Source organism: Symphalangus syndactylus, chromosome 19 (genome assembly GCF_028878055.3).
Source record: "Symphalangus syndactylus isolate Jambi chromosome 19, NHGRI_mSymSyn1-v2.1_pri, whole genome shotgun sequence".
NCBI classification, from domain to species: domain Eukaryota; kingdom Metazoa; phylum Chordata; class Mammalia; order Primates; family Hylobatidae; genus Symphalangus; species Symphalangus syndactylus.
In genome coordinates this window covers 22034474-22060941 of record NC_072434.2, presented here as the reverse complement: position 1 = coordinate 22060941, position 26468 = coordinate 22034474, and the positions used below count along the sequence as shown (strand labels likewise).

General features: G+C 55.5%; 1 protein-coding gene across 8 annotated transcripts in view; it reads right to left on the bottom strand.

Moving 5' to 3' along the window:
• Nucleotides 1-1858: 1858 nt before the first annotated feature.
• Nucleotides 1859-26468, bottom strand: part of KIF21B (kinesin family member 21B) — a 54757-nt gene continuing 30147 nt past the window's right edge. For 2 of the 8 annotated variants that reach the window (XM_055233850.2, XM_055233848.2), the window contains exons 16-35: nt 24790-24897; nt 24165-24233; nt 23416-23648; nt 23075-23222; nt 22637-22831; nt 22441-22542; nt 21263-21428; nt 20991-21042; nt 20794-20851; nt 19489-19694; nt 19337-19411; nt 17332-17445; nt 15526-15564; nt 13449-13585; nt 12009-12189; nt 9685-9849; nt 9250-9367; nt 7977-8147; nt 7193-7392; nt 1859-6051 (exon numbers count right to left, since the gene is read on the bottom strand). In XM_055233850.2, coding sequence (XP_055089825.1) covers nt 5994-6051; nt 7193-7392; nt 7977-8147; nt 9250-9367; nt 9685-9849; nt 12009-12189; nt 13449-13585; nt 15526-15564; nt 17332-17445; nt 19337-19411; nt 19489-19694; nt 20794-20851; nt 20991-21042; nt 21263-21428; nt 22441-22542; nt 22637-22831; nt 23075-23222; nt 23416-23648; nt 24165-24233; nt 24790-24897 — 2595 coding nt within the window. In that variant the 3' untranslated portion in view covers nt 1859-5993. Of the gene's footprint in view, nt 6678-7192; nt 7393-7976; nt 8148-9249; nt 9368-9684; nt 9850-12008; nt 12190-13448; nt 13586-15525; nt 15565-17331; nt 17446-19336; nt 19412-19488; nt 19695-20793; nt 20852-20990; nt 21043-21262; nt 21429-22440; nt 22543-22636; nt 22832-23074; nt 23223-23415; nt 23649-24164; nt 24234-24789; nt 24898-26468 lie in introns of all 8 variants that reach the window. The other 6 variants (XM_055233851.2, XM_063613695.1, XM_055233847.2 and 3 more) reach the window with 5 other exon arrangements.

The following is a 26468-nucleotide window of genomic DNA, read 5'->3' as shown; positions in this document are numbered from 1 at the left end:
AATTCTGAGAGGTGCCATTCCCTTGTGCCTGGGAAAGCTGCCCCATAGCTTATATCCTAAACGGGATTTTTCTTGACACTCTTGTTTTCCAAATTTTCTAAAGTAAGCAGATATTATTCATGTAATCTGGAAACAAAACAACACCCCACATTAAAAGAATAAAAGAGTCTCTTAACCCAGTGTTCCTGTCCCCCACCGCACCCTGCAGGAGCCTTGGCATCCTCGAGAGACAGGGTGAACTGCGTTTGGAAAAATTACCTTGTGCTGCAAACTTTCTGGAGGTGCGGGGAGGAGCGCAGTGGTAAGGAGGAACCAGATGGCTGGAGTCCACTCCAGGTCTGGCCCGTGACCAGCTCCCCAGTGGCTGCTCTCTGGGTCTTGCCCACACACCCTGCCCAGCCTGCAGCTGGCCATGCCCAGTTGTCACTTCCTGCAGTTCACAGTGGGCTCTTCTGTCCCACTGTCAGGCAGGATCCTATGCAAAATATGGACCTGTGGGGAGCGAGGGTGGGGCGGGGAGTGGCATGGGTGATGCTGGGTCAGCCAGCCAAAAACAACTGTCCGCAAGAAGCCACCCTGCTCCTGGGGCAGGAGGCTCTGTGCCCGCCAGTGGGGCTGGCAAGTCAGGGCAACTCTGCCCACTCGTGTCTCCCTCCATGGCTCAGGGTCCCTCTCTCACTCGACCAGAAGCCTCTCTAGAGGAAACCTTCCCCAGGAAGCCTTCGCCCTCCCACCCACGGTGACTTCTGCCTCCTACAGACTCCAGGAATTCCCTGGCCAGAGCACCTGTCACAGCCGTAAGTCTGGACAAGCAGCAGGGGACCTGTGCAGGCTGAGGAAGCAATTTGGTTTTATATTTGGGAAACAAAGCAAAGAGAAACCCTATTATATTCCTGATATAAATATCAGGAAGTTAAGCTTTTTAATCCGTAGTGACTGGTGATGAAGATGTGGATTCTCCCCAAGGGGCCTCTCTGCCCAGGGGATGGGCCGGAATCTCCAGGAGTTGGTGAAACAATTCATGGTTATCAAAAGGGAAATATGGGTTCTTAAAGACTGAAAAGCACTGATCTAGGAAAAAAATCATGGTCAGGCATGGTGACTCACGCTTGTAATCCTAGCACTTTGGGAGACTGAGCTGGGAGGTAAGGCTTAAGCCCAGGAGTTCGAGACCAGCCTGGGCAACATAGTGAGATCCCATCTCTATTTAAAAAAAAAAAAAAAAGAAAAAAAATGACCTTTGTAGAGCTCTTTTCTTACATGATCTTTTTATAGTCTTGCCTTCTTTCCATAAGTGGCAAGGGACCGAGACGTGTTTGGCATGCACCACGCACAGCGTAGTCTAGGCCCTAGAGAGGCACATGTTACGTTAGCAAAAGGCAAAGGCTGCTGTGGTTGGGCAGGTCTAGATGCAGATTCCTGGCTCTGTCCTTACTAGCTGTGATCCTGGGAGAGTCACATCCATCCTGAGACCTTTCTCATTTCATAAAATGAGAATGTCACCTGTCACACAGGGCAGTGAAGACACAATGAAAAATGCTCCGAACAGTGCCTAGGATATAGCAGGTGGTCCACAAATGCTGCTGCCCACTCTTCCAGCAACTGCACCTGCCTCCAGAGACAACATATGGAGTCTGGAGGAGAATGTGACGCTCTCAAAGCTCTCTGCTTTCTAACTGGTGAAGCCCCAAACTCACAGCTCAAGAAGGTCTCATCAGGCTGGGCCCAGCCCCAGAGGCCTGCTGCACCCATTCACCCACCCACCCACCCACCACCACCACCACCAACTCCCTCTCCAAAGGCCCCAGCCAAAAGTCAGCAGCCCCCCGGAAGGGGGCAGGGGACACCTCCACAGACATTGGTCATTCAGGTTTCATTTATGACAACTTCTTAGAACACACACATCCAATCTAGGAACAGAAATGTACAACATGAGGCTTAAATAACTTTCATACACTATGTACAGCCATCGGCAGAGGTACAAAACATATATACACCTTGTGCTAGTCACATCGCAGAGGACAGCAGGAGCCTAATGAAGCCTGCAGCCTGGGCAGGGCATGATTGCTAGAAAAGAGTTGGTGGGCAGGGCAGGGCCCTGATTCATCTCAGGGGTCTTCTCTGATCCTCGGCTCTTTGTGGAGGAGTTTCTATTTCCTACTTCCCTGCAAGGCCCTCAGGGCATGGTTCGCAGGACTGAACTAGGGTGTGATGGGGGCTTCAAGATCATGAGTGCTGGGGATGGGGCAGGGGACAGAACAAAGATACCAAAGAAGAAACAGAACTTTCCCTGCAAAATCTGTCCTTGCACATAATAGGGCAGGGAAGGATCTGGGAGTCAGGAGAGGAGGGCCAGGCCCAGGAAGGCCTGTGGGGCATTGGCCACTGACCAAGAGGCTATGCCAGGTGAGGAGAGCAGCAAGCAGTTGCCTGTTTGGGATGGCAAGGGGACACATACCACAGGTCCGGGACACACAGTGGGAAGAAAGTCACTGCTCCTGCAGGGCAGGTTCTGCCCACATAAATACGATGGTGAATAGACCTGGCACAGGCAACAACCAGGGCATATGCCTGCTCCCAGCCCAGACCACATCGGGGGATGCCCCACAGAGCTGAGAGCTAGCAGGGCAAAGAAGTGTTATGTTCCCTAACATCACTGCAGCCGCCTGCTGGTGTCTCCCTCCACCATATTAGGCACATGAGAAAGTCCCCGCGACCTCGTGTTTTCCCCATGTGGTTTTGTGCTTTAAACTACCCTCTGCCCAGGCCACACACCCCCAGACAGGCAGCAGGGCTGGAGAGCTGAGGGTGAAGAGATTCCTAGGCTGAATCCGGGGTGAGGCCACTCCCAGATCCACTGCTGTCCCTTCCCAAGGGGCTGAAGGTGGCACTCTGACCACCTCAAAGGCTTGGGTGTGCCAGCCTCCGCCTGTTAGTCTTTCCTCCTTCCTTGGAAATCTCGCAAGGCAACTCCATGCGCTGCCTTTGAGAGTTCTAGCTGCTTCAGAGGAGTCCGTCACTCACATGAAAGCAAATACTGAACTGACTGATAGTGAGGACGGGGCCCTGGCACAGGACTATGCTGAAGAGGCCCAAGGGCAGTGGGGATGGAAGACTCCTTCTATCCAGGGAACCCGCTCATAAGCTTCGAAAGCACAAAGTGGGGCTTGACCCAGGAGACAGGGAATCAGTCCAAGCTCTTCAGGCTCACTAGGGCTAGGACTCAGCCTGAACTCAGGCATTTAGAGATTTGGGGTGCGGGGTTTAGAGAGCGCTTTACTCCTGGTCCCATGGCGTAAAGATGTGGCTGGGCCTGACAAGGCTCAGCCTCCAGTCTTAAGATGGGCACAGAAGGGCAAGAAGTAAGATGACGAGTCCCAGAATTAGGACAAGCCATGGGCCAAGGCCTGGTCTGAGCAAGGGCAGCCCCCTGTCCCAGACACAGGCATCCCCAATCTCACTTTGGACAGAGCCAGTGTGGGAGGAACCTCCCAAGCCCGGGTCTGTCGAGTCTGCCTGCGTGACCCTGCCATTGTGCTCAAATCACAACCACTTTGTGCTTCCAACACTTAGGGTGCTTGTGCAGTGAGTGGAGCTGGGGGCCTGCCCCCTAACATGGACCTTGGACATCCCTGAAAGAGTGGGCAGAGACTCCAACTCTCATGGAGCACAACTTGGGGTGTCTCAGGGATGCTGGGCTCAGGGCTCCTGAAGGACTTCAAGTTTAGAGAGTCAATGATACTTGCCAGGACAGCAGAGCTGGCCCTGCCGTGAGGTAGCTGACCCATCGGAAACAGCAGAAAATGGGCAATGATGATGAGCACCTCTCGCAGGGCCATAAGATCACACTTCGTGCAAGAACACGCCTTGCAGCTACAGTGCGGTCACCCCAGGTGGGGCATCCCCGGCCCGGGGGTGGGAGCTCAGGGGACAGAGTCTTATGTGTTTCTATCGCTTGTAAACAGTCATGCGGACGGATTCTTTCTTACAGGTTGCAAGGTCAAAACTTTCTGTCCAAGTGGGGAGGGACGGAGAGGAGTGGGAAGAGATTTGTGGCCACATCTCAGAGCTAAGGGGGTTGCCCAGCACCCCCGGGGTGGCCAGAGGAAGAAGGATTTCCAGTCATTGCAGACAGACTGTTCAGGTCCCAGGAGACCAGCATCCAAGGGGGTCTCCTTCCTGCTATCAGCTGCCCCAGACTTCAATACCACATCCAGCAGGGCCAGCACCAGCAGGACAGCCGTCTTAGCCTCTGTGGCAGCTCCGAGGAGGGCACGGGGAAGGGACCAGGCCTCACTCAGCCTCCACTGGGGCCTGCTTCCCCCCAACACTGGGCGCCACACGGAGAGGGCTCCAAGTGCCCCGGCCCAAGACGGAGGGGAGCCAAGGGCAGAAACACAGAACCACCTCTGGAAAGTCCAAAAGTCACTGCGTCCTCTGAAGGGAGGTGGGGCTGGCTCTTGGCTCCCAGACTGAAGCCGGGAAGCACAAGACCAGCGAAGCAACGGAAAAACAGGATGGGCAACTTTGGGTGGGGGTGGGGCGGGGGAGAGGGATGGAGCTCAGTCCCCCCCAAGGCCCACTCCTGTAATTCCAGAGTTCCCCCAACAGGGGGCGCCAGAACACTGATTTAACAATTTCCCCGGAGCTCGGCGTCCCCATTCCCTGGGCAGAGAAACTCTGCCAACTTCCTCTTCCTTGATAGTTTTCTGCAAGGGAGGGCCTGCGCTCCATGCCAGTTTTAAGGCCGAAAATGTGTCTCCTGAATAACCAGAGAGAGAGAAGCTGGAGACTCCCCGGCCCAGTGGGGGACTGCAGGGCTGGGGAGGGGCGGGGGCCAGTGTGCCGGGCCGTCCTCCCCATCCAAGCCGCCTCCCAGCAGACACAGCCCCCATGCTGCTTCCTACGTGGCCCACGCAGGACTCTGGGGCAGAACCCCGGGGCCTGGGCTGTGGGGTGAGCGCCCCCGCCTTCCAGGGGGCGCTGGGCGCGAGACCTCGTGAGTGAGAAGACACATGTGGTGCCGCGGGCATGGCTGGTGTAAGGCTGCCCGGCACGGGTGCCAGGCCCCAGGAAGGAGGAAGGCACTGAGCGTCAGGCGGCCTAGAGGCCAGGGGTAGCTAGAAGGCTCCCTGGGGGCTGTGTCGGGGACAGGACCGAGCTGCAGAGTCGAAGGAGCAGTTCCCTCCTCCGCAAAGCAAACAGAGGAGGCGGCCCTGGAGGGCCGGGGCAGCCCACTCCCTTTGGGATTTCTGGCCCCCAAGAGCTGAGGGAAAGAATATAGGGGAAGAAACTTCAAGTCCGTTTCCAGGAGGCAACAGCAAAAAATAAAAATAACAAAATAATAAATAACTGAAGTATTTCTGACCATCTCCCCAAAGGAATCTTTCTAGCAGCTCCACCTTGGCCCCATCTGAAAGGGACCCCAGGGAACTGTTGGGGCCAGTTGGGGCTATCTGCGGGTGGCCAGAGCGTTAAGGGTTAGCTGCAAGGCCCAGCCGCCCACACCTGGTTTCCTTAGCTACCTGAGGACTATCTTTTTGGGCTCAGAGGCAGGTGCAGTGGCTCTAGAGGCTGGGCTGGGAGAAGGGGGGAGGCCAGCTCCTTGGAAGGGTGGGATGGGGCCAGGCTGCTGCACCTCCCCACAGGGCCCCACCGCTGGGCCAAAGGCCTGAGAAAGGGGCAGAGCTGGTTCAGCAGGAGACAATGTGGCCAGGACTGCCGGTAGGGGAACAAGAAGGGATAATGCCCTTTGGCTTCACAGCTTAATTTCCTCCCCAGCCTCTCTCTCACCCAGAGGCTCCTGAGAGGCAGGGGAGGGATGAGGGAACAGCGTCCTGTGGGAAGGCAAAGGGAGAGGGAGGAGGGCAGGAGAGGGGGCCACGCCCTCTGTCCCCAGAGCAGCTGGCCCCATCGGCCGGGTCACAGCTTCCCTTCCATGCTGTCCAGGCTGCTGGGGTCGAGGGTCCGGGGGCATCCCTCTGACCTCACTCCTAGGGTGGGCCGCTGTGGGGTAACCGCCGGACACTCCAGAACTTCACCGTCAGGTCACTGGGGTGGAGGACAAAGTGGAGGGGTGCCGGTCAGCTTTTGCAGTGGGCTTGGCTGGCTGCCCCCAAAAGTAGAGGATGAACTGGATTCCCCAAACTCCCCAAATGTGGTTGGGGCTGGGAGGCAAGCACGGCTTACGGGGTGGTGGACTGCAGGTGGTGGGGTGCTGGGCAGATGGAGAGGCCTGTGCACTCAGAGGCCCCCAGGGGAGCTTTGTCATGGTTTTCTTTCTTTCTTTTTTTTTTTTTTTGGTGTTTTGTTTTGTCCAGGCCTGAAAGCTCCCCCTTCTGCTCCCTGGCACCCATCTCCTGGGGCCTGTCCCACTGTTCATGCTTGGAAGAGGACGGTGGGCGCAGGAGGGACAGGCAGGGCACCTCTCTGGGCCAGGCAGGACAGGAAGGGAGAGGAAGAAGAAGGAGTAAAATAATCTCATACCGTTAAGAAGCAGCTCAGATCGAAGTGGGGAAAGAGAGGGAAAAGGAAAGAGGGGAAGAATGAGAGAGGAGACAGGGAGACATGGGGAGGGTCAGGGCATGGTGGTGGCGCGGCCCTTTATGGCCAGGACTCGGCGAGGAAGGCAGGGGGTGAGTCCAGGGACGTAATTCCACAACTTTACCCGGCAGTCACTGTGGGGGGAGAGAGGCGAGGACAGAGAGGAGAGGTGGGAGGAGATGGGAAGGGGAGGGGAGAGAAGGGACAAAGTCGGAACAAGAAAGAAAGCCATCTGAGTCGCACCCCATGGGACAGAGGGCCTGGCTGCTCCCCACACAGGGGGCCAGAGCGGGTGGGTGGGGTGTAAGAGGCGTGGTCTGGGGCTGGCAGGGCTGCTCTGTGCCCTGAGAGATACCTGCACGGGAGAAGACAGCCAGGGCAGGGGAGGGTAGGAACGGCTTGGAGACAAGCGGGCAAGGCTTGGCCCAGGGTCCAGTACCTTCCTCCTCCCCTGCCTAGCGCAGTGCCCAGCACATGGTGCGCACTCACTGAAGGCTGGCACGGGCTAGGTATGCAAATGAGGCCACCATGGAATCTGCTCTGTGAACCAAGCCTGCGGGGACAACTGCAGGGCCCTGAGCCTCCCAGCTTCCCCTGCCCACACCAGGAGATGAGGGAGCAGAGGCAGACCTCTCTGACCAGCACCCACCTGGAGGCTGTGAAGATGTGCTTGGCATTGGTGCAGATGGCATTGATGGGACTGTCGTGGCCCTTGATCTCACCGATGGGTGTGAAGTTGTCCACGTTCCAGACCTTGATGACGCCCGCACGGCAGGCGCTGAGCAGCATGGGGCGGCCCGGGATGAAGGCCAGGGCGCACACCCAGTCCTTGTGCGCATTGGGGATTTGCTGTGAGAGGATCAGGGCTGGTGAAGGCTGGGGGAGGTGACGAGGGACAGAACCTGCTCCAGGGCCCCTCTTGCTAGTAGTGGAGCTACTTCCAGGCTCCCCTGGCCTCTAGACCTGCCACACGGGCAGGTGACACTGGTTCCAGGAGCCATGCTGGGGTGGCCTGTGCTGTGGGCTTTAGGCGACCAGAGATGGGTCCCTCTGCTCTTCTTCCCAGGTTCAAGCCTAAGATCCTGCCCTGGCAGAGAACGCTTCAGCCCTCACACGGGTCAGGCTAAAACACAAATGCTCCCAGGAAAGGAACTGGGTAACTGAGCTTCACATGCAAACCCAAGAGCTGAGAGCAAAGGCTTTGCTGAGAGCAGGTTGCCTAAGAGGGATATGTGGCATCAGGAGAGGCCGCGGGTAGGGAAGAAGGGAGGATGGAGACAGAGGAGGAAGAGGGAGAACAGGAGGGCTTGGGGAGCTGTGAAAACCATCTGGCCTGGGGCCCTTGAGTCCAGGCCCCAGGGTCTCCAAGGCCCCGCGTGGGCTATGGAAACCACCCCACCCGAGTCTACCCTCTCCCTTTCCTCCAACCCCACCTGGATGAGCTCCTGCTGGTCTAGGTCCCACTTCTTGATGCCGTTATCTCGGGAGCCACTGAACAGGATGTCTCCCTGGATGGCAAGACACTCGATGCCATCGTAGTGCGGGGGCTCGAAGTTGTGAGTGGGGCCAATGGTGCCCGCCACACACTCGCCCAGCTCGAACATCTGTGGGAGGAGGGGCCAGTAGGGAGAGGCCAAGTGGGAGGAGGGAAGGCAGGGCCTACAGCACTGTGGACCCAGAGGCCTGAAGACCCAGGAGTCTGGCTAGGGTGACAGCCACTGCCCTCTGGGGAGAGGAGCTTCTCAGTAGGCGAGGGTTCCTGGAGGTGGGGCTCCTCCTTCCAAGGGACTGGGAACACGGGAGGTTCAGGTCTTGACCCTTCCCGTGGATACTGGGGCAGGGGTGGGAGGAGACCAACTCAAGTAATGCAGGGGTGAATCAGCTCATCACGCCGAGACCCCACAGCTCAACAGGCAGCTGCTAAGGAGAAAGGCGGGTTTAGGGTGTGAGCCTCCCTCTAGGATTCTTTTGATTTTTACTAAATATTCACCATAATCCCACCACCCCTGAAAACCCTACTTCCTTCCAGTTTCTTTTTTGTTGGAGACTGAGTCTCACTCTGTTGCCCAGGCTGGAGTGCAGTGGTGCAAACTCGGTTCACTGCAACCTCTGCCTCCCGGGTTCAAGCAATTCTCCTGCCTCAACCTCCCAAGTAGCTGGGACTACAGGCGCCTGACACCATGCCTGGTTAATGTTTTGTATTTTTAGTAGAGACAGAGTTTCACCATGTTGGCCAGGTTGGTCTCCAGCTCCTGACCTCAAGTGATCCTTCCACCTCAGCCTCTCAAAGTGCTAGGATTACAGATGTCAGCCACCACGCCTGGCCTGCTTCCTTTCAGTTTCTGACTGTGTATGGACAGTTTTCAATGGCATAATCAGAGAGCAAACAAATTAGTGTTTGTATACTTCACGTTTGGTTTGCTATTTATCATTTTAATAGCTGCAATGCATCCCATTTAGTGGATTTTCCATAATTTGTTATTCTACCCTTCAACATTTAAGTTATTATGAATTTTTCACCAGTTACAAAATAATGCTGCAATCTATAACTTTCTGCACATGAATTCTTGCCTTCTTTGGGGTGATTTCTTCAGCAGACATCCCCAGAAGTCTTATAATTTTTCATGGGTACTCCCAAGGCAACAGAGGGCAAAGATTGGGGAGAATGGAAGACCAGCCCCGACCCAGGCCTCATAGCTGAGGTACCTTAACGTAGTGGTCCTTGGAGCCAGTCACCACGAGGTCATGCTGGCTGGCTGTCTGGGTGACCGTCAGGCACATCACAGGGCCGATGTGGCCAGTCAGCTTGCCGACAGGCTGGAACCTGCAGTGGGAAGAGGCCCAGACGGGGGTAGGTGAATTAGAGGGGACCCTGGGTTGGGGTGGGGTGTCTGCCCCAAAACAAATAGGCCTGGTCAGGGTACTCACCCTCCCCTCTCGCTCAAGGCAAGATCAAGAATCTAGACATGAGCTACCCTGCATCCCAGCAGTCTCACTGGAGAGGGCACGGGCCCAGCAGCATGGGGGGAATAAAGGTGTTGCTGAGGTCCTACCCACCCTGGGGTGGGTCCCCCGAGCCAAGACCTGGGGACCTTGCCTGGGCATGCCAAACCCTCCTCCCTCCCCAGGTATCACGCTGACCTGCTAAGCTCCCAGATGCGGACGGCGTTGCCCGAAGCGGCATACAGCATGGTGCCCGAAGGGCTGAGGGCGATCTGGTTGATCTGATGCTCGCCCTGAGCACTGGTGATGGCACGGGTGGATGTGGCGGCACAGGCATCTCCTGAGATCACCTGGCCCGAGGACCTGCCCATCAGGGAGAAAGGCAAGGCCAGAGGTCAAAACAATCCATGTGCACAGTGCAGGAAACCAATAAAACGTCACTAAGACCAGCCCAAATAACCCACTTCTTCCAGGAAGTCTTCCTTGACTGACAGAGAAGAGCAATAGCTTCTCCCATAAGTGAGACCCAGGGGAGAGCTCCACTCTAGTCCCCTATGAGTCAACTCCCCATGTGGCCTGCCCGTGTGCCTGGTCACTGGCTTGGAAGGATGGTAAGGCTCAGTCATGAGACTGGGTGTGAACAAGGATCTTCCGGAAATCAACCTCTCTGAGTCTCAGTTTCCTCATCTGTTAAAAGAGGTGATTATATCCATTCTGCTTACTATTTTTTTTTTTTTTTTTTTTTCTGAATGGAGTTTCGCTCTTGTTGCCCAGGCTGGAGCGCAACGGTGTGATCTCGGCTCACTGCAACCTCTGCCTCCCGGGTTCAAGCGATTCTCCTGCCTCACCCTCCCGAGTAGCTGGGATTATAGGCATGCACCACCATGCCAAGCTAATTTTGTATTTTTAGTAGAGATGGGGTTTCTTCATATTGGTCGGGCTGGTCTCGAACTCCCGACCTCAGGTGATTTGCCTGCCTCAGCCTCCCAAAGTGCTGGGATTACAGGCGTGAGCCACTGCACCCAGCCTGTTTACATTTATTTATGTTTGTTTGTTTGTTTGAGATTGAGTTTCACTCTTGTTGCCCAGGCTGGAGTGCAATGGCGTGATCTCGGCTCACTGCAATCTCCACCTCCCAGGTTCAAGCAATTCTCCTGCCTCAGCCTCCTGAGTAGTTGGGATTACAGGCATGAGCCACCATGCCTGGATAATTTTGTATTTTTAGTAGAGACGGGGTTTCACTATGTTGGTTAGGCTGGTCTTGAACTACCGACCTCAGGTGATCTGCCCACCTCGGCCTCCTGATGTGCTGGGATTACAGGTGTGAGCCACTGCGCCCAGCCTTGTTTACTTTTTTTTTTTTTAAGACTTTATTTTTTTTTTTAGGCCAGTTTTAGGCTCACAGCAAAACTAAGCACAAGATACAGAGATTTCTTACATGCCCCTGCCCCCACACAGGCACAGTCTCCCCCATTATCAACACCCCCCACCAGAAAGCTGCCTGTGTTTCGATTATGAACCCATGTTGACATATCGTTATTGCCCAAGTCCACAGTTTACGTTAGAGTTCACTCTTGGTGTTGTACATTCTAAGGGTTTGAACAAATGTATAATGGTATGCATCTACCATTACAGCATCATACAGAATAATTTTACTGCCCTAAAAATCCTCTGTTTATTCATTATTATTATTTTTTGAAACAGGATCTTGCTCTGTCACCCAGATTGGAGTGCAGTGGCACAAACATGGTTCACTACAGTCTCGACCTCCTGGGCTCAAGCAACCCTCCCACCTCAGCCTCCTGAGTAGCTGGGACTACAGGCATGCACCACCATGCTCAGCTAATTAAAAATTTTTTTTGTAGAGACAGGGTCTCCCTGTGTTGCCCAGGCTGGTCTTGAACTCCTGGTCTCAAGTGATCCTCCTGCTTCAGCCTCCAAAATACCTGGGATTATAGGCATGAGCCACTGTGCCCAGCCTGTTTACTTCTTAAGGATCAAATGAATAGACTGTAGCTTACAATGTTAATGTAAGGATGTAGTATGACTTCTGCTAAAAAAACCACTTTATTTTGCAAGGCTCTTGGTCTCAGTTCTGCGTCCCCTGCCCTATGCCTGTGTGTCTGAGACTGTCGGGGCAGGGCTCAGGGCCATGACTTGGTGGTCGCCTACACAGGCAGTGGCCAGCATGGCTTTGGAGGCTCGCCCTGTTTCCTAGCTCCTCTTTCAGACTCATAGGATGATATCTAACACACCTCAAGGGGCAGGGCTTGGGGGACTTGGCCGTGGGTGGAGGCCAGGCAGGCCAAAAATTCCTCTAGTGGTGCTGCCCCAGACACTGTCTCCCAAACCAAGAGATCTCACTTTGTACCCCAGGGTCAAGCCAAGTTCATAGGCTGGTAATGGTCTTTGCCCATGTAGCCAGGCTGTGCTGTGCTGAGTGGGTCACTTGGTCTGGGGGCATCTGTACCCAACCCAGCCTGCTGCAGCCCACCACTGTGAGGCAGGCGGGGGGTACTCACGTGAGAGTCCGAATGCACTTGGCCGAGTCCCGGATGTCCCACACCTTGATGTAGGAGGTGGACACGGAGAACACAAGCCCCGAGTGGCTGCAGTACTTGATGGAGACCACGTTGTTGGGGTGGCCCTTTAGAGCTGCGATCTCCTGTCCCGTAACCAAGTTCCACATCTTGCAGCTTCGGTCTGCGAGAGATGGGAGGAAGCCACAGGGAGGGGAGGGATGTCAGCCACTAGGGGGCGCAGCTCCGCCTCTGCAGGGGCTGCCCAGGATAGGGGAAAGGGAAAGGGATCCACAGAGCTCCAGAGGACGGAGCTCCAGGTCTGAAGGAGAGAAAAACACATACACATGTGCTCACTGGCATGTGTGTGCTAGTAAAAAACTCAGGGGAGAGAGAATTCCCTCAGAACTTCAGACCAGGGTTCCTCAAGCAAACTTTCCACTAACACCAGAGTTTTGTGAGCCATATTGCTAAGGTGTCCAGGGCTAAAATAAAATTCTTAAGCTTTTATGGTGCCTGTTCCTCCAAACACTAATTGCTGACAAAGTAAATGAACCAGTGCAAGCAAATGTTATGGGAAAACTTGGAATCAATCAATCACACCTGGATTGACAGCTATCCCCCCACTGCCGTGGAGAGCTATATTTATGCTTGTGTTATAGTATGCGTGTCTATTACAGACTAGTTCTTTCTGTTGGTAAAATGAATGAATGAATGAATGAATGAGTAAATAAAGAATTTTGTATTTGCTTATTGAGATAGGGTCTTGCTCTGTTGCCCAGGCTGGAGTGTAATTGCACAAACACAGCTCACTGCAGCCTTGACCTCCTGGACTCAAACAATCCTCCCACCTCAGCCTCCTGAGTAGCTGGGGCTACAGGCACATGTCATTGTGACTAATTTTTTATTTTTTGTAGAGACAGGATCTCACTATTTGCCCACCCAGGTAGTCTCAAACTCCTGGGCTTAAGCAATTCTCTTGCCTCATGCTTCCAAAGTGCTGCAATTACAGGTATGAGCCACTGTGCCTGGCGTATCTGCTGGTAAAATGTTTGACTTTGTTGCTGTAATCAGGTGAGCATGACTTTGTAAAGTGCTGCTGCTGAGATCATAGGGAGTGCCTAGATGTATGAGCTGGGGTGATGTTGGGCAGTGCAAGTACGGGTGGGGCACCCGAGAAGCTTCCTGAAGTTTCCCTGGGAGGTCTGGAAGGAAGTGCTGGATGGAGCCACCAGGTCAGGTAGGAGGGAAGGCTTGGCCAAGGATGCATGGGATGGGGACCTTGAGCCAAGGTAAGAAACAAGGGTAGTAAGCAAATAGACCCCCATATCCTCAACTCCTGGGGGCTCTATGTTCTTATCTCCTTCACAGACCACTCTGACAAAGGAAGCAGGGGTGAGTAGGAGACCCCAACCCTACCTGGTTAGTTGGCATTCCACATACCTTTGGACCCTGTGAATAGCAACTCATCCGTGGCATCCAGGCAGAGGATGGGCTTGGTGTGGCCTTCGGCCATGGAGACACACTGCAGTGGGGCCGTCCGTGCACCCTTGGCTCCTCCAACCGGGGAAATGATGCCCCTTCCCGGGAGAGAGGGAGAGAAGGCATGCCGTCAGCCAGGGAGACTGTGGCCAGGCTGATCAAGGCACGTGTGTGGGATGGGGACAGGGCAGGGAGGGGATGAGGACCCAATAACAGAGACTTTAAGGACTCCAGCCAAATTCCACCAAGGTCTGAGAGCCGGGAATGGGCTACACAGGGTGGAGATGGCCTGTCTTAATCAGCAGTCTGTCAGTTGCCATCCTGAGCACTTCTGGGGAAGCAAACCCCGTGTTAGGCACAGTTAGAAGGTGCAGGAGGTGTGGGCTCTGTCCACAGAGAGCTCCCGTCTGACAATGTCTGACCCAGATCCTGAGATGTGAATGCGCCTGGGTCCAGCTGGGCAGGGCAGAGGCCTGGGGGCTGGAACTGGGCCCTGCAGCTTCCACCAGAAGCTGCATGCTGCTTCAGTTAACCAAGTGTGAGGGAGGGGTGCTGAGAGGGAGGGGTGCTCAGGCTGCCACCCCCACGCACCCTGACCCAGTAAACCCTTCTGCTGGTGACTGCCTTTGAGGCTGGCATCTTCCAAGCAAACAGCCATGTGTACACATACCCCTTTTGGACCAGCGGGGTCAAACCTGTGACTGGCATTTACAAAGGGCTAAATCCCTTTGGGGTTGGCTTGGCTTTGGGGTAGGAGGTTTGGGGCTCTCTGGAATGGGGCTGTATGGACCTGGAACAACACCTCCTTGCTCCCATGATGCTGGGGGAGCGAGAATGAGGCTGGCCCAAGTGAGCGTGAGGATTTTGCCACATCCAGCTTCCTGAGGTTCTGAAGATGATTTTTTTCTCAGTGAGGGTCTTTTGGGATGAGATCCTGGCTGAGTTATGTCTGAAAATATATCCTAGCTTTGTTTCTTTTCCCAAGAGAACGCTGCTCCTGACGGTGACTCTGTGGCCAAGGGTCTACTGAAATGATCAAGGTTTTGCCTGTGGCGCTTCTGGCACAGCTCCCCCCAGACTCTGCCAGGCCCACCCTTGAGGATGGTGGTCGGATGCGTCCAGCTGCCAGCCGGATGCCACACATGCACAAATAGCTCCCCAAGCTGCTCCAGCACCCTGCTTCTGACAATGGTTTGGCTTCACTGCATGGCCACAGAACTATGTCAAAGGGATCACGCTCCCCCTGATGACAGCCTGGCCAGCTGGCTAACATCTTGTGGTGGCAAAGCCTCACGATTCACAGTAAACCAGATGTCGACACTCAGGGCTGGAGGCTCAAGGAGCTCAGACAGTCCACCAGGAGAGCCGAGGAAGCTCTCAGCCCATGAGGGGCCCTTGGCTTGTCAGGGGCTCGGGACCCCAGGTCCTGAGTCTTGCTCCTCGTTGTGGGGTGTTGTGCTGGGCTGGCTGGGAGAACCAGCCTCCAGCCATCCCACATGCTGTGGGAAGGGGAGGTACCTGCACATCTGTGTGCTAAGAGGTGTGGGCAAGGGGCGCTGCCCCCATGGTGCCCCTCCCAGAGCCAACGTCTGAAAAGCTCACCCCCAGCACAAGCTGAGGGAATCAAAGGACCCAGAGCACACCACCGGCACCCCCAAAAGGAGCAGCCCTCAGCATTTCCCCTGCCTTCCAGTCGTGGAGAACTCAGCCCCAGCCCAGCATCCCCTAGGCCTCCATGCTGCGCCCCTCCCTGCCCAGGTGAGGAGGGAGAAGAGAACAGGGCCTGCGACAAGCAGCTGTGCATCCTCCCCAAGCCCCCAGCTCTAGCCGGCGCAGTCCGAGGCCTTGTGGCCACCCTGAGAGGGAGGAACCATGGGGGCGGGAACAGGTCTGGAGAGGGGGGCAGCAGGGAGGGGAGTGGAGGGGCCGCATGCTGAGGACACGGGTGTCAGGCGGGAGGGATGCAGTGAGAGACAGAGAAGAGAGGGTGCCGAGAGTGAGAGTGGGGAACCAAACACGAGAGACATTCTGTGTGTACCTCAGGACCTCCGACAAAGAGGAGTCGCTGTCATCAGACCTGGGGAGGGCAGAAAATTAGCTGGATTAGGGGGTGAGAGGAGACACACACAGAGGGACGCAGAGGCGGCAGCAGCATGTGGGATGGTCAGAGGGCAGGTTATTCTCTTCCAGGAGAGCAGAGACAGGCAGAGGAATGAGGGCCTCGGGAGAGCAGGGGAGGAGGTGGGTGGGCTGGTCTGGGAGCTGGGACTCTCCCCCAGGAGTGGGCTGCCAGGGTCTCTCGGCTGGCAGGGGAGGAGCGAGGAGGGGGCCACGGGGAGATGTGGGAGCACCAGCCCCACACATGGGGAGACGTTTCCGGGGCTGTTTGCTGGTTCCAAGCTCTCTGGCTGCCCCATTGCACAAGCTGGGGGCACCTGCCCCACCCCAGCAATGCTCATACCTGCCCAAGGCCGAAGGAAGCCATGCCTGATCCTACCCCTCCCTGGGAGCTGGCTTCTTCCAGCAATTCCTCAGGGGCTCACTTATTTACAAAGCCCACTATTCCTAGGGGGCCCACTGGGACAGTGCCTAGAAGTTGGCTCTGCACCATGCACAGGCTCCAAGACCTGGACCATTGGACAAGACCAAGGCCTCCAGAAGACCATCAGGCTGGGATGGGCAGAGTCCTGCCCCAATCCTTCCAAAAGGGGACCTGTCGATTGTAACAACATGGAGATTGGCTAGGAGTGATCCATGGCTCCCCGCACAGCAGCCTGAGCCAAGGTAGGTTTGGGGAAGGAGGTGTCTTGGGTGCCAGGTCTGCAGGGCTCTGACTCCTGGGCTCAGCATTCATCGAGTAGTATTTTGACCCAGGGAGGGGCATTTCTGTGGAGAGGCAGGGAGGGTGGACATCAGGCACTAGGTACAAGGACAAGTATTTTCTAGTGTGAGACTCCCTTGAAGGACACAGCACTGTCACCCCTGGGGCAGGGAAGCCTTCAGGGAGCTAAGAGAGGAGCCCTCTTGAGGGCTGCAAGAGAGCAAAACAGGACCAGGGTGGGCCCAGCAATGCTGGGGAGCCCAGAGCAGCACATGGAGGATAGGGTCCTCCCCTTTCCTGAGGCACAGCAGGCAGGGGCTGGAAGTCCCAGGCTCTGGGTGCAATTCTGCCACTTTCTAGATGAACATCCCTGGCTCCCTCTCTGAGCCTCATTTCCTCTTATGTGAAATAGGGAAGACAATTCTCGTGGTTGTTTTATAGCCTAATGAAATCACATATGTGAAAGCAGGGTGTAAAGCACAGGGAGAAGGCCTTCTGAATGCAGGGGGGGCTGTTGACATAAACCACACCATTAGTCATTCGAGTCTTGCATCAGGAGCTGTGAATATAGGTGGACCTGAACCTGCCTGAGGAAGGCAATTTGGGGGTCTGGTCTCTTTCTGCTGGGAGAATGCACAGAGAGTGGAGTGGCTGAAGCTGAAGGAAGGGGCTTCAGAGCAGACTCAAAGCAGCAGCAGAGATGGATTAAAGGGCAGCTCTGGAGAGCCCTCGGGCACCTGCCCCATGCGACCAGCCTGCCTGACTGCCCGGCCCCAATCCCTGTGGCCTCCTCCTTGCCCTCTCCTGAGGGCCTGGCATTCTCAGGCGAGGAGAAGGGCCCATGGTTAGTACAGGAAGGAGAGAAATGCCAGGAGAGGGCATCAGGGCCTCAGCTCTTGGAGGGGCTGGAACTTCAGGCTGGGGTTGGCTTGGCCACCTGAGCCCTCCTCCAGCAAGGACCATCCACAGGCTCCCCAATGCCACCTCGGTGCCCTCCCCCACTTGCCCTTTAGCCCTGCTTACTTGTCCAGCGCTGACCCCTGGCTCTGATTACTGGTGAGACGAGAGAAGACATTGCGGTCATTGCGGGGCCGAGTGGGAGGGGATGATGGGGGTGTGAATCCCACATCTGTGGACCTGGTGAGTTGGGACAGAGGGCAGCCTGTTAGTGACCACCCCTGCCCACAGGCCCCTACTTGATGCTGGGCTTCCACCTTCTGCCTTGGCTGTGAGGCCCGCAGGGCAGGGTCTGCTGTGCAGTATTCTCAGAGCTCAACACCCAATTGAACTCCTGGATGCTGTCTTTAAACACCAATCCTCATCATTCACAGATTCCATATTTGGGAATTCACTTATTTATTAAAATGTATTTGTGGCCAGGTGCAGTGGCTCCTGTCTGTAATCCCAGTAAACTGAAAGGCCGAGGTGGGAGGATTGCTTGTACTTAGGAGTTGGAGACCAGTCTGGGCAACATGGTGAGGCCTCAACTCTACAAAAAGTAAAAAAATTAGGCAGGCATGGTGGTGCATGCCTGTAGTCCCAGCTACTTGAGAGGCTAAGGCGGGAAGATTGCTTGAGCCTGGGAGGTGGAGATTGCAGTGAACCCTGATCGTGCCACTGTACTCCAGCCTGGGTGATGGAGTAAGACCCTATCTCTAAAAAGAAAAAAATCCTCCTGCCTCCCACCAAGGCAGGTGGCAAGAGGCCATCTTGAGCCCCTGCTTTCCCACTATTTAGCTGTGTGCCACTAAACCTCTTAATTAAGTGCATGGACCAGAAAACCCTGAAAGTCATCCTTCAATCTACAGAAGCTCCATGGGCCTGGCCCACATGTGGGTGACCAGCTGGGGACTTCCCTGCCATTCTGCATTGATCTCTTTTTTCCTTTGAATTTCTTTCTTCTTTCTTTTCCTTCCTTCCTTTTCCCTCCCCCACTCACCCTCCCCCTCCCCCTCCCCTCCCCTCCCTTCCCCTCCCCACCCCTCACCTCCCTTCCTTTCCCTTCCCTTCTCTTTCCTTTTTTTTCTTTTCTTTTCTGAGACGGAGTCTCACACTGTAACCCAGGCTGGACTGCAATGGCACGATCTCGGCCCACTGCAACCTCCACCTCCCAGGTTCATGCGATTCTCCTGCCTCAGCCTCCCAAGTAACTGGGATTACAGGTGCACACCACCACGCCCAGGCAATTTTTTTGTATTTCAGTAGAGACTGGGTTTCACTGTATTGCCCAGGCTGGTCTTGAACTCCTGAGCTCAGGCAATCCACCTGCCTCAGCCTCCCAAAGTGCTAGGATTACTGGCGTGAGCCACTGCGCCCGGCCTTTCCTTTGAATTTCTAATCTTCTCTCACATGATAAGGCCTTAAAAAGACCTGAAAGCTCCCCAGAACCCATGGTCACGAAAAGGGGCTGAAGCACATCAGTGCAATGACTAACCCAAGCCACTACAAAGCCACTTGTGTTGGGTGCACAGCAGCAAACAGTTTCCAGCATCTGGCTCGGCTATGCAGTTTAAGGTGCATTATAGAGATTACATTTCTTTTTCTTATTCTTTTTTTTTCTGAGACAGAGTCTCTCTCTGTTACCCAGACTGCAGTGCAGTGGCACGATCTCGGCTCACTGCAATCTCTGCCTCCCAGGTTCAAACCATTCTAATGCCTCAGCCTCCCGAGTAGCTGGGATTACAGGCATGCGCCACTATGCCTGGCTAATTTTTATACTTTTAGTAGAGATGATGTTTCACCATATTGGCCAGGCTGGTCTCAAACTCGTGGGCTCAAGTGATCTGGCCGTCTCCGCCTCCCAAAGTGCTGGGATTACAGGTGTGAGCCATCACGCCTGGCTCATTTCTTGAGTCCACACCTGACAGGGTGGGGAAGGGACCATTGGGTGAACGTGAATGGCTCAGTCAAGCTGGCCCAGGTTACACTGTGTACAAGATGATCAACAGAGCAGAACATCATAGCCACTCATATAACCAAGGACTAGACTGGTGGTGACTCTGGAGCAGATTCTAGAACATGATCTCACCTAATGGGCTGCCCTCGGTCGTAGGACTTCCTTCTCGTCAGCGGGGACGTCTCTGTGGCTCGAGACTGCCTGGGGCTACAACAGAAGAGTCCAGTGAGGCCCAGACCCAACTCCACCTCCACCCCGACCCACATTCCTGCTCCCATCCTTACAAAGTGCTGCCCCGGGTAGGCAGGCTGACGGTGCGCGAGACCCTGTCCCGGTAATAGGGGTCTCGGACAGAGAAGCCCACTCCGTCCTCTTTGATCTCAACGAGGGAGGCCAGGGACTTGGTGATGTTCTTGGTGGAGATATCCAGTGGGGGGCCCAGGCACTCGGCCGACACAGCTTTCATTTGGGCAGACAGTTTGGGCTCGCTCTGCGAAAGGAAGAACAGGGTAGATCAACTTGCCCAAATGGCATGGCACATAAAGGGGAGCCACGGGAAATTCTATTTTTTTTTTTTTTTTTGAGACAGTGATGCAAACATGGCTCACTGCAGCCTCAACTTCCTAGGCTCAAGCGATCCCCCCACCTCAGCCTCCTCAAGCAGCTAAGACTACAAGCACGTGCCACCATACCCGGATAATTTTTAAATTTTTTTTCTGTAGAGATAGGGTCTCGCCATGTTGTCCAGGCTGGTCTTGAACTCCTGGGCTCACAAAATCCTCTTGCCTCAGACTCCCAAATTGCTGGGATTACAGGCGTGAGCCACCACACCCAGCCTGCCCAGAAATTCTAACAAGAGAAATGATGCCGTCTTGGCCTAAGGTAGAGGACCTGATGGAAGGACCCAGACAGACATCACCTGTGCTCCACAGCTAAACTCTTAGGGTTTCTGGAGAATCCAGAGCAACTGAAATGGTTTCACTGCCCTTAGTTGGACTATGTAAACACAGAATGCCCAGCCTGACTTCTTTGCTGGTCACCAGCTAATCAGTTTACCTCAAAACTATGCATAATTTTCTATTCCCAGTCTGAAGCTTTTTCCCTCCTTGTCTCCTTAATAAACCCTGCATCTTGCTTCAGTCTAATGAAACTGATCCCTCACTATTAGGTAAACTTCCTTATTTTTGACTCCCATATGGTTGAATTGACTGTGTGCACATAAGATAACCAGACATTTAGAGGTAGGTTTTGACTCAGAGCCTGAGGCAGAATCATGGGTGGGGGAAAGGGGATATTTTTGAAAGCAGGTCCCCTGGTTATGGTGCTGTTGCTAGCAGGGTGGCAACAGAGGCTAGCGGTGGCTCCAGCCACTTCTCCCACCTTCCACCTACCTCAGAAGGAATGGGCTGTAACAGGTTACATATCTGGACAACCCCCAATTCCAGACTAAATTTTCTTGGCACCTCCCTCCCAGCTGGGGACAATATTGTGTTGTGGCTGAGGGTGGAGCAGAGCCACAGTAAGCGGGGAACAGGCTATGGGGAAGCTGGCCCTGCTGCACCCACTGCCTGACTTCCGGTGGGGCTCACCTTGAACTTGAAATCGTCATGGCTGGTGGAGCCTTTCATGGTGAATGACTGGGAGAAGCTGAGGAAGAAGCAGAGAGAGTTCAGGATCCTGAGGAGCCCCCAAATTCAGGCTCAGCCCTGGGACCTATGGCAACTCCTTCCACCAGCCCCAGGTACATGCTGTGAGCCAGCCTCTCACTCCCAGCTTGCAAACTCACCTCCCCTCAGAGAACTCTGAGATCTCCTCATCTGTGCTGGCGTAGCCATTCTCTGTGGGAGGGCGGGAGGGAGGGAAAGGGGTTGAGAAGCCCCGTCCAAGTGTCGGGGGAGGGATGATGGTCTCCCTCCTATATCTCACACACTGGAATCAGACCAGGGCTCCTGGTGGGGGTTGGGGTGGTTCTGGGGAAGTGAGGGCCTTGTGGGGGTCTGAGCCCAAGAGCACTGGAGTGCCAAGGAGCTGGCAGCTTCCGCCCGCCCCTACCCGTACCCTGCTGCACATTGTAGATGAGGGCCTGCAGCTCGGGGTGAGCCTCAGCCTTCTCACGCAGGGCGTCCAGGAGCAGATGGTTCTGGGAGGAGCCCGCCATATCCGTCTGCCTCAGTCGGCCCTCCAACAGCCGGATCTGGGCTTCCTTTTGTGCCACTTGCAGCCCCTGGGGGCAGGGAACAAAGCCTGGAGTTACCCCTCCTGGGGGTTGGGAGTCCCCCATATCACACAACCTGCATCCCTCAAGACACCTTGGAGGGCTCCCTTCCAGCTCCCAACATCACCCTTGTACCTGGCACAGACCTGAGAGCACTGCCAGCCCCCTTAGCTCTCACATACACACATTAAGTGAAGGTCACCTTAGGACATACCCTATTGTGGGCTAGGTTATGTCCCCCCAAAACTCATATTCATATACAGCCGAGGAGAGAGGCCCCAGAAGAAACCAGCCCTGCCAACACCTTGACCTTGGACTTCCCACCCTCTCTTGTTTGAGGCTCCCAGACTGGTACTTGGTTATGGCAGCCCTAGCAAACTCATAAAGTCCCCAGACACAAAGCGGAGCTGAGAGGAGCTCAGTGGGGCCCGGGGGAGGGGTCAGGCAGCAGAGTCTCCCGCCTCCTTCCAGAGTTACACAGATGCACACCATGTAGGGTCTGTCCCCAGAGACCACAGGCCCCAGGAGGGAAGGAGGCACATCCTCTGGTTAGCTCTCTGTCAAGGAGAGAGGAGAGGAGACCAAGAAACGTCAAGGGACACCTGATGTTCTGGTGTAAACCCTCCTGGGTGGAATGTGGTCTGTCTATTGTTCCCCTACCCCCACATACACACACTTCTCCCTCCACCTCCAACAGACTCAAGCCCAGCACTGCTTTGGATAGGCTTGGGCCAGACACCCGGGGGGGTCAACTTTAACAGAGGCCCTGCTGTGTGCCAGGTGCCAGGCCACATCCCTTACACACAGCATCTCATTAAAGCCACGCAACAAGCTACAAGCTTGGTATGGTCATCCTCTCAGCTTTACAGCTGTGGCATGGGAGGTGCAGAGGTTAGGCGGCTTGTCCTAGCCTGTGAGTGATGCAGGTGAGGAGGAGCCAGGCCCCTGGACTTCACACTAGGGTATATCACAGAGGCATCTGTGCCCGTAGAGCCCCTGCCCAGGTACGCTCTCAGCTTACCTTGTCAATGGATGCCTTGAGGAAGTTGTCTAGCAGGAGGCGGGCTTCAGCCAGGGAGCAGGAGCTGATGACCACGGATGTGTCTGTGGAGTCCAGCTCCTCCTAGGACCAGGAGGCAGAGAGCCCCGTCACCTGGGGCTGCCCCTGCCACCCATCTCTCCTGCCTCCGCCCCAGCAGGCCCAGCCCTGCAGATACCTTGGTCTCCTCCAGCTGCACGATGGTGGCCTGGCAGTCGGTGATGCTGTCATTGATGTAGTCGATGTTGGCTGCCAGCACCTCGATCTCCTCGGCCAGCTCCTGCAGCCCCTTCTCTTCCTCGGGGCTCTCAGCCTGCAGCCGCTCCCGCTTCCTCCGCAGTGTCTCCTGCAGGAGGAACAGCTCCTCCCTTTTCTGGGGTCGGCAGGGAGGGCGGGGATTGTGATGAAGGAGAGGCCTCAGGTAGCTGCCCAGCCCTGCCCATAGCTCCCACCACAGGCTGGCCTGTGAGGTCCCCCCAGCACCTCTGGATTCCAGAGCAGGCAAAAGGAGCAGAGGGAGGTGGGGCAGGGAAAGGTCTGAAGAGCCACAGAAGTTGGAGGTGACAGAGGACAGGCAGAGGGGTGGGATGGGAGAGAAGGGGGAGGCAGGGCTCACCTTGATGAGCCGCTCCATGTCAGCCTCCAGGTTGACAATGGTCATTCTCTGCATGACGATGTCAATGATCCGTCGCTCCAGGGACTGCCACTTGAGCCTTGCCGCCTTACTGAAGCTCTGGCTGGCCCCTTTCTTCTGGAACTTCTTTCTAGGAGACATAGGCAAAGGGGATTGGATGGGACTCCTTTTAACCTCTGCAGCTCCACTGAGCCCCCATCTGGAGTTGACAGCCACGGGTACCCGGAGCACTCCCCAGAGCTTCCCTCTTCCTCACCCTGGCCCTGCCCCATATTCCCACCCCCTCTGCCTGCACAGGCCAGGGGACTGCCAGTCCACCTTACCGGGCAGGACGGGTGCCATTGACAGTGGGCGTAGGATGGTCCCCCAAGAAGTGGTTGATTTTGCGGTTCCACTGGCGCACAATGCTGGAGACAGAGCGGGCCCCTGATTCAGCCTCAGATGAGGTAGTGCTGGCTGACACCTCAGCCCCAGAATCCAGCATGGGTGGCTTTAGTCCTGCACGCCCTGCCACCCGCTCAGACATGGGCTTGGCCAGGCGCCTCAGTGCAGAAACCTGGGGCAGCAGGGAGAAAAGAGGGAGCCGGTGAGCAGGGTGGCCTGGAGCCACACAGAAGGGCCCAGGTTGGGGTGCTGGGCCGCAGGAACACAGAGGCTGCTCTGTGCTGGCCTGGGCTTGGGCTGCAAAAAGGCCAAGGGGTCTCTGTTTGATGTGACATGCACACAAAAGAGGCTGCCACCTTCTTTTTTTTAATGCACAGCTCAGGCATTTGGGATCGGGCCTGCAGTCTGCCCTGCAGCCTGAGCTCTTGTTGAGAAAGGCCCTTCTAATAGGTTGGACACAATTTGGACACCAACTATGCTTGCTGAATGGAAGGAGGGAGAGCCAGGGCCACAGGCAGGGCTTGCTTCCCCTCCCTGCCGGCTCTGGCAGAACTAGGAAATACCGCCTTTATTCCACTGCCAGGAAGTGGGAGGCCCAAAGGAGAAGGCAAGCAACGCACGCACGCACACATGCACGCACACATGTGCAGTGGGGCCAGGGCCTCGCCAGCCCCTCAAGTGAAATCACCTCCTGGGTCTTCCTCCTCAGGACCATCTCCTGCTGTCGCTTCTGGGACTCCAGAGCTCGGATCTGAAACTGTGGGAGACAGAAGAGGGCTGGGCTCCACACTCAGGCACCTTGGCCCTCTCTGTCTGTGCACAGGCTGGCTAGCCCTGTAGTTGAAAGCCTGGGCTTCAGGGTGATTCTCATGCAGCCAAACTCTTGATAAAGTGGGACCCAGAGTTGAGCTCCCCTCCCCAGAGGTTGCAGTGAAGATGGCTTTCTCCACAAGGGCAATTTCCTTAGCCTCTTCTTCCCTCCAGTGAGGAGGAATCCTGGAGCAGAGGGCTCAGCCCTACTGGGGCTTCGCTGCAGGGCCTGAAGCTGCACATTTCCAGCTTGCTGGTCACCTTGGGCAAGTTCCTTCCCCTCTCCAGGGCTCAAGTCCCTCCTCTTAACATGTGGAGGCTGGACCAGAAGCCACAGGGTCTCATCTTTCTCTGACAGGCTGCACTGTCCTCCAAGCATGACCATTACCACTTAGGACAGTGGAGATTGAGGCCTGCTTGGTCGGGAGGGGCAGCCAGGTGCACCAGGAGGCTGGGAGTGCTAGGGCCAAAGGCTCCTGGGAGGCTCAAGGGCCACCCCTCACCTCCTGTCGCCGCTGCTCCTTCTTGAGCTGCGCGATCTCCCGGTTCCTCTTGGTCTCCACTAGCCGCCGCCGCTGCTGCTCCTCACGCATCTGCTTCATCAGGGCCACCTGGGATGGGCAGAGATGATGGTGGTGACAGAGGGCTGCGAGGCAGGTGGCCCACACTATCCAGGGAGGGGCCAGCTCTGAGGGCATGGGGCAGGGATAGTGGCTAGCCAGACAACACCGGCTCAGGGTCTGGGGGTCTGAAGTGAGGGGTTGTACCTCCCACTCCTCCATAGGAGCTGAAGCCACCTGGGCAAGCTGCCAAAAGGAGTGGCCTCACAGCCAGCCCAGCAGTGCAGGTGCCCCACTCTGCAGGGCCCAACTGTGGCCCTCGCTGCTTGGAATGCCACAGCCCCTGGTGGCCCTCACCCACAGCCACTGTCTTGTGTCTGGCCATTCCAGAAACAGTCTAGGTTGCTGGAGGCAGGTAATCCTCTCCCCTACTGAAGGCTGAGCTGCAGACAGGGCTGAGGTGAAGGTCAGGGCCCTCATGGCCAGGTTCACAGTGACAGCAATAAAAACTACCATTATTTATTGAGATTCGGCTGTATGCCAGGCACCCTCCTCATGACAATCATGAGAGAGGCATTATCGTTCCTGTTTTATAAATAAGGAAATGAGCCTCAGAGAGACAAAAGGACTTAAAGTCATAAAACTAGTAATGGATGGCCATATTCCGAAAACAAATCATCGCCTCCCAGTCCGCTCTTCCTGCAGCCCCAGGGATGGCTCCATGGTAGGTCAGCAAAGCTAAGGACCAAGCACAGAGAATCTGGACCCCAGAATTGTTGGAAATGTAGCCAAAGGCACAGAAAGCACCGTTAGTATGGCCGGAGGCGACCCAGTGTGCTGGGAAGCCACTGACCTGGGGCCCTGCAGCATCTGCCTCCTTATTCCTGGTGCCCAGAACATAGAAGTGTAATGTACACAGGGCTTTGGACACCTTCCAAGTGACAGGGGCATAAGGAACACATGCTAGTTGATCCTTCCTCTGCCACTGAAGCCTCAGACATCACCAGGAGTGTCATCGATCTGCCCTGCCCTCAAAACAGTCAAGAAAGGAAATAGGCCGAGTGCAGTGGCTCACACCTGTAATCCCAGCACTGGCACTTTGGAGGCTAAGGTGGAAGGAATGCTTGATTCTAGGAGTTCAAGATCAGTCTGGCAACATAGTGAGACTCTGTCTCCAACAAAAGTAATATAAAAACTAGCCCGGTGTGGTGGTGTGTGCCCATAGTCCCACCTACTCAGAAGGCTGAGGTAGGAGGATTACATAAGCCCAGGAGGTTGAGGCTGCAATGAGCTGTGTTAGCGCCACTGCACTCCAGCCCGGGCAACAGAGCAAGACTCTGTCTTTAAAACAAAAAAAAAAAAAAAAGAAGAGAGAGAGAGAAAGAAAAAGGAAATGGCATGAGGGAGTGGGCTAATGGCCAGCAGGGTCGGCTTCTTTCTGGGAGGGTGGGAGGGCAGGCAGGCTCTGTTGGGGTGAATCTGCAGAGAAGAGGAGGGATTGCTTGCTGCTGGGGCTTTGGGGTCCAGAATGAGTGTTCTCTTGAAGAACAAGTCAGACCCTTGGCTAAAAGTGAACCTGAAAACTCCAGCATCCCAGGAGCTGTGTGCAAACCCAAGGTGTC